Source organism: Lithobates pipiens, unplaced genomic scaffold (genome assembly GCF_037356315.1).
Source record: "Lithobates pipiens isolate NorthernLeopardFrog02 unplaced genomic scaffold, aLitPip1_a1.2 Scaffold_10, whole genome shotgun sequence".
Taxonomy (NCBI): Eukaryota; Metazoa; Chordata; class Amphibia; order Anura; family Ranidae; genus Lithobates; species Lithobates pipiens.
Window position 1 is genome coordinate 110,817,799 of NW_027507686.1, and position 7,080 is coordinate 110,824,878.

The window sequence follows — 7,080 nt, forward strand, 5'->3', positions numbered from 1 at the left end:
TTAAATAACTAGTGTTCAGATAACAATTGAGTTTAATGTTGGGAGCCATTAATTGAAGGAGGGCAGAGTGTGACAGACTGGGGTTTATATGGTCACATAAAAGACAAAACAGACACTCAAGTACATATTCATTTTTTTTATTATTTATTTCTAAGCAAAGAAATACCATCCTGCTGTTCTATCAACAACCAGTAGATGACAGAGAAGGTACACGAGCAGATTCTATATAAGACCACACACCATGTGACTGAAGTGGAAGCTACTTCAAGTCATAAAGATCATGTTTAATTCTGTAAATGATTCATAAAGATCATGTTTTAAAGGTCATGTTTAATTCTTTGCAGTCCCCGCCGGGCCGATCACATTACCTCTTCGTGTTTACAGTCATCGGCTCTCTTCATTTATATTTTGAGACCGGTAACATTTCCACCTCCAAACCTCTCTGTTGGTATGAGGGTGTTTTTGGGGTGATGTGTAGTGGCATTTGACATCCACACATGGTGTGTTCCCTGAGTGTTCCATGGAATCCAGAGTTCAATGTTGGTCTCATCTGACCAGGCTATATTCTCCCAGTATTTTTGTCTTGTGAAGAATGGAGTGGCTCACAGCCATGGTCTGGTGTGTCCCTGTTCACTGCTTCAAGTCCAATTTCAGTCTGAATTTTCAGCCGAATTTGGACCTGAAACAGACCAGAAGTTGCACAGGACTGCTGTGCAGTTAGTTCCAGAGATGTGTGAACCTGCTCCATTGAGAGCCGGTCACAATCTTCTGACATGCGAATTGGATGTGAGGAAAGCTGCATCCAATTTGCTGTAGTGTGAACACAGCCTCAATGTTCTGCAACAAACTTAACAAGCTTCAACATGCTTTTTCTTCAGCAGTGGAGTCTTGAGCGTGCATATAGGACATGGCGGTTGAATTCATTATTTTATTTTAAACTATTGTACCTGCTAATTCCAGGTCTTTCTGAAGTTTTCCACAAGCGGTCCTTGGCTCTTGGACAACTCTTCTGATAATTCTTTTCACTTCTCTGTCAGAGAGCTTGCAAGGAGCACCTGGTCATGAAATTATTTTCTTTCCACTTCCAGATTATGGCCCCAACAGTGCTCACTGGAACATTCAGAATTTTAGAAATCCTTCAGTTACCAATGCCATCACTATGTTTTGCAACAATAAGGTTGTGAAGGTCTTGAGAGAGCTCTTTGCTTTTTCCCATCATGAGATGTTTGTGTGACAACTTGGTAATGAGACACCTTTTTATAGGCCATAAGTCGAGACTGAACCAGTTGATATTAATTTGCATTGACAAGGGGCAGGATTTCTTTTTAATTACTGATAGGGTTCAGCTGGTGTCTTGGCTTTCCATGCCTTTTTGCACCTCCCTTTATTCATGTGTTCAATACTTTTTGCCTGTGTCATTCCATTTTTTTACACAACTGAACTGAACTTATTTGTTTTGGTTTCTTTGTATAAATGGCTTGCATGGGTTGTTACCGGCATGTGGTAAAAAATGTATGTCAATAGTACCTTTAAAAAGCTATTTAACGTATTTATCGGCGTATAACACGCACCGGCGTATAACACGCACCCCAAGTTTAGGAGGGAATTTAAAAGAAAAAAACTTTTAGGAGGGAAGTTTAAGGAAAAAAACTTATTTAAATGCCCATCAATGCAGCCTTGTCAGTGTCAATTGCAGCCTTGCATTGCAGCCTTATCAGTCATTTGCAGCATCCATTGCAGCCTTGTCAGTCATTTGCAGCCTTGCATTACAGCCTTGCATTGCAACCTTCCATTGCAGCCTTGTCAGTCATTTGCAGCCTTGCCAGTTATTTACAGCCTTCTATTGCAGCCTTGCCAGTCTTTTTGAGGCCTCGTTAGTGTGTTTGCCGTTTAAAAATGGTGCTGCCGAGATACAGAGCAGATGTCCTGTGTATCTCGGCGGCGCTCGGTAGTTCGCGGTCTTTGGGTATTTTCAGCCGTTCTCGCCTATTTTCGGCTGTTCTCGGCTATTTCCGGCCACAGTCGGCCATTCTCAGCGGCTTTCGGCTTTTCCGAAAATAGCCGAGAACGCCCGAAGATAGCCGAAAATACCCAGAAGCCGAAGAGAGCGGCAGAAGGGGATAGAAACAGTGGGGGATCGGTGTATAACACGCACCCCCGTTTTCCCCCTGATTTTAGGGGGAAAAAAAGTGCATGATAAATACAGTACCCAGAAAAATGGTGACATGTTCAATACTTTTTTTACCCACTGTGTGTGTGTGTGTGTGTATATATATATATATATATATATATATATATATATATATATATATATATATATATACATACACATACATATATATATATACATATATATATATACATATACATACACGTGTGTTTGAACTTTGGTATGCAAATGATAATGCTATGGGCTGCGTACACCTATGCCTGTGTCCCTTGATGATCTCCAAGAAAAAGATTTTTAAATAAAAAAATTCCTATTTAAAAAAAACAAAAAAACAGCTCCCTGCAAAAGTTTACAATAATACCAATCCTTGCAAAGAGTTGCTTTAACTACTAGACAACCAGCTGCCACAGTTATACTGCGGCAGGTTGTCTCTCTTGGGCAAATCACTGTAGGTATACGTGTGCGATTTAAAACCACTATGGGAGCGCGCACGACTGAGCAGATACACATGCCCTGTGGCTGCAATGTCCACCGGACAATGTAAATAGACAGATCTCCGTTCTGTCAGGGGAGAGGAGACCGATCTTTTCATACTAAGTATGAACAGCAATATGTCTCCTCCTATCAGCAGTCCCATCACTCCCTAGGACACACATTTAACCCCTTGATTGTCCCTAGTGTTAACCCCTTCCATACCAGTGACATTTACACAGCAATCAGTGGGTATTTTTAGCTCTGATCGCTGTATAAATGTATACTAAAAACCTATCCCCTATTTTTTAGGCGTTATAACTTTTGCGCAAACCAATCAGTATACGCTTATTGTGTTTTTTTTTTTTTTTTTTACCAAAAATATGTAGCAGAATACATATTTGCCTCTAACTAAAGAACACATTTAGTTTTTTATTTATTTATAGTTTTTTTGTTATATTTTTTTTTGGGGGGGGGGGGGGGGTATTTATTATAGCAAAGAGTAAAAAAATATATATATATATTTTTTTTAAATTGTCGGCACTATATGGGTACCTTTTAAAATAGGGATAATTGTAGACAAGCACGCACACTCACTCAGGTTGAACTGGATGGACTGGTGTCTTTATTCAACCTTCCGCGCACTCAGCATAGTGGAAATTACCAAAGCCGACAGTCCTTTGTCCCTCAGCACCTGGCTTTCAACAGCCATGCCGTTAAAGCCAGCGACAGTAAAGCAGCGTGAAGTATTGGACCTTGTGACAGCAGGTCTAGCCACCAAGGAACATCTGCCACTATTTGTACTATATCGGCGTACCAAGTACATCAAGGCCAAAAAGGGGCAATCAGAATCACTGGAATCCCCTCGTGGGGAAAAAAAGGATATACATTTTTTTTTTTGAGTACAGCGTCGCACAATTGTCAGTTAAAGCAACTCAGTGCCATTTTGCAAAAAATATTTTGGTTATTAAGGGGGCAAATCCTTCCGGGGCTGAAGGATTACGTGAAATATGCATGTCAAAATGGCAGGTTCAAAACTAACCCTAGAAAGTATTATTTTCTGAAAGGGTAGTTGATGCGTGTAATAGACTTCCAGCAGAAGCAATGAGTCAGTCAACACTAATTCTAAACACGCTTCAAACATGCTTGAGACAAACATATACGTTTTCTAAGTTTAAGAAAATAAAAAGTTTACATTGTTTTTTCCATGTTTCTACGGAAGATGTTGTAATTTTACCTTTTTTTTCTTTTTTTTTCTCTTTCTTTCTAATATAGTAAATGAGATCATAGGGCGTGACATGTCACATGGAACCCTAAGAACACCTCAAGAATGTGAGGAGTCTGCAAAGTCCAGTATACCAGATGTGGTTTAAAATTTACTGTGGAAAAGGAAATAAAGATGATGGCAGAAGAGCTACAGTTTAATCTACTGTTCACTGATGTGTGTCTCTGGTTTAGTGCTTCCAGTTTTGTTGCCTTTCTTATGTCTCTTTGTGGAAATTAACTTTCACTTTAAGTAAATCATAGATACGGCCAACTCTAATTTACCAACACTGTTAAATATCCCTAAGGGTTCATTTACACTTGCTTCAACTTCAACACACATTAAAGCATCTACCTTTTTTTTATGTGTTTTTGATGCTTCTGTAGTGCTTTTTTTAAGCTAATGAAGCTTGACAGATGCCCTGTGTGTGTGTGTTGATATTGCATACTTGTGATACTTTCAAGCTAAATTAAATCCTCTCGACAGCTTCAAGTGAGCTTTGTCATAAACTTCTATGGAGGCGTTGAAGACGCTTTGAAGCACAACGAAAGCGACATGGGGTATAATTTTAGTGAAGCCGACTGTAAGCTAACCATTAGTGACAGGCTTTGACTGGTGTTTTAAAGAGCTTTCAAAAAGGGTGTTCGTAGCCATGTTTTGAAGCAAGTGTAAACAAGCCTTGTACACGCGGTCGGACATTCAGACGGAAAATGTCCGATCGGACCACGTTGTCGGATAATCCGACCATGTGTGGGCTCCATCGGACTGTTTCCGTTGGAATATCTGACAGACAAAGTTTTAGAGCAGGGCTATAAAACTTTCCGACAACATGATCCGATCGGACTTTGTCTGATTGTGTGTAGAGAATTCCGTTCGGACAAAGTGCTACGCATGCTCAGATCAAATTCCCATCATAATGAAATAACATCATCACGTTCTGAACGTTCGGATTTTCGGACAACTTTGTCCGACCGTGTGTATGCAACAGTTTCTGACAAAATCCGTCGGACAAAATCCAACGGATTTGGTTGTCAGAATGTCCGACCGTGTGTACAAGGGCTAAGAGTAAAGTTGTTGGATATAAGCAGTCACAATATTCTTCCTAACTTTAAGATTGAGAATCATGAAAATGAAATAGCCATTAGATATTAGAAAATATATCCATACCTTGATGAAGATCATCAGCATATTTACCAGTGTGGGTTTTCAGGTACTTTTTTTTTTTTTTTTTTCAAACAATCATACAGGGGTTTATTTTCTCAGGGAAAACATTGAAAATCTGAGTATCTTCTTTAATGAAATTATTGAATATGGGTTACAAATGAATAAAATAACAAGCATTTCAGCAAAATAAAAATCTATAGCATAAGTCAAAGATTTCTGCTATTATACAAACATATTTGATGAAATTACCATAAATATTGCACAATGTTCTTGACAAATAAAGTTAATTGACAGAGTAAAGTAAGTCTAGAGCTCCATGGGGAAATTAATGTTTTCTACTTACTGCTTTGAAGAGCACCTGTGCCAGGACTATAGACACATCTAAAATTGTTGAATATCTGCAGTGGCCAGGGAAAAACAAAGTCAAGGAGTTTAACCACTTGCCGACCAGCGCACGACGATGTACGTCAACAGAATGGCACGGGCAGGCAAATGGGCGTACATGTACGTCCCTTTAAATTTGCCGCCCTGCCTTCGGGAGCGCCCTGCCGGTGGCACGCTCCCACGCTGGTCGGGACCCCCGTGAGTCCGGTCGCGGGACCTGCGGACTCGATCGCCGCGGGCATCCCCGCGATCATTTCACGGAGCGGCCGAATGAAGAAATGCCGTTGTAAACAACATTTCTCCATTCTGCCTAGCAACTAGTGACGCTGATTTCTGCTCCATGTGATTGGAGCAGAGATCAGTGTTCACTAAATGAAAGCCAAACCCCCCTACAGTTAGTAACACACCTCTAGGAACACTTAACCCCTACACTGCCACCCACTGGTTAACCCCTTCACTGCCAGTGTCATTTACACAGGAATCACTGAATTTATATAGCAGTGATTACTGTATAAATGACAATGGTCCCAAAAATGTGTCAAAAATGTCCGATGGGTCCACCACAATGTCGCAGTCACAATAAAAATCGCTGATCGCCGCCATTACTAGTAAAAAAAAAATAATACAAAATTATTATTAAAAATGCTATAAAACTATCCCTATTTTGTAAACGCTATAACTTTTGCGCAAACCAATCGATAATCGCTTATTGCGATTTTTTTACCAAAAATATGTAGAAGAAAACGTATCGGCCTAAACTGAGGGAAAAAAATGTTTTTTTATATATTTTTTTAAAAAAAGTAAAAAATAATGCGTTTTTTTCAAAATTGTTGCTCTATTTTTGTTTATAGCGCAAAAAATAAAAACCGCAGGGGTGATCAAATACCACCAAAAGAAAGCTCTATTTGTGGGAAAAAAAGGGCGTCAATTTTGTTTGGGAGCCACGTCGCACGACCGCGCAATTGTCAGTTAAAGCGACGCAGTGCCGAATCGCAAAAAGTGGTCTGGTCTTTGACCAGCAAAATGGTCCGGTCTGAAAGTGGTTAAAGTGGTTGTAAACCCTATAACAAAGCTTACCTGTAGATACTGTAAATATCTCCTAAACCTGCACCGTTTAAGAGATATGCACTGTATCTTCATGTTACTCAATGTCATCGGCACATGCACACTGAAGAAACGGCTCACTTGTGTGGTTTCTTCAGTAGCTGTGCCCTTAGCCAGGACTCCCCCACGCATGCACGAGAGTCACGTCATCGTAGCTTCGGCCAATCACAGCACCTGAGCCCGCAAACCCGGAAATAACTCCGGGAGACATGTCGCCGGTCACAGGTGCAACAGCTTAGATGTAAGGTATTTCATAATGAGCTAGTATGCGATGAATACTAGCTCATTATGCCTTTGTCTTGCAGGTTGTTTTTTTTTTTTTTTTGAGAGTTTACAACCACTTTAAAGACATGGGTAAAGAAAGCTTATAGTTATTGATGCTTTTTTCCTTTAACAGTGTGGACTTTGTGACCCTTTGATGACATAGCTGCTTTAAGCATGTGTAAGTATTTTAATGTTCTTAGTCTGAGCACATTACTACTTGTTGACATTATTTCTGCACATTGACTTCAGAGTATTGCAA

At 40.0% G+C, this 7,080-nt stretch overlaps 1 protein-coding gene across 3 annotated transcripts in view; it reads left to right on the forward strand.

Moving 5' to 3' along the window:
* The window catches only part of NFATC3 (nuclear factor of activated T cells 3), a 915,828-nt gene extending 911,553 nt beyond the window's left edge, over positions 1-4,275 (forward strand). For all 3 annotated transcript variants that reach the window (XM_077457371.1, XM_077457378.1, XM_077457385.1), the window contains one exon: positions 3,917-4,275. In XM_077457371.1, the coding sequence (XP_077313497.1) occupies positions 3,917-3,923 (7 nt within the window). In that variant the 3' untranslated portion in view covers positions 3,924-4,275. The remainder of the gene's footprint in view (positions 1-3,916) is intronic.
* The last annotated feature ends 2,805 nt before the right edge of the window (positions 4,276-7,080 follow it).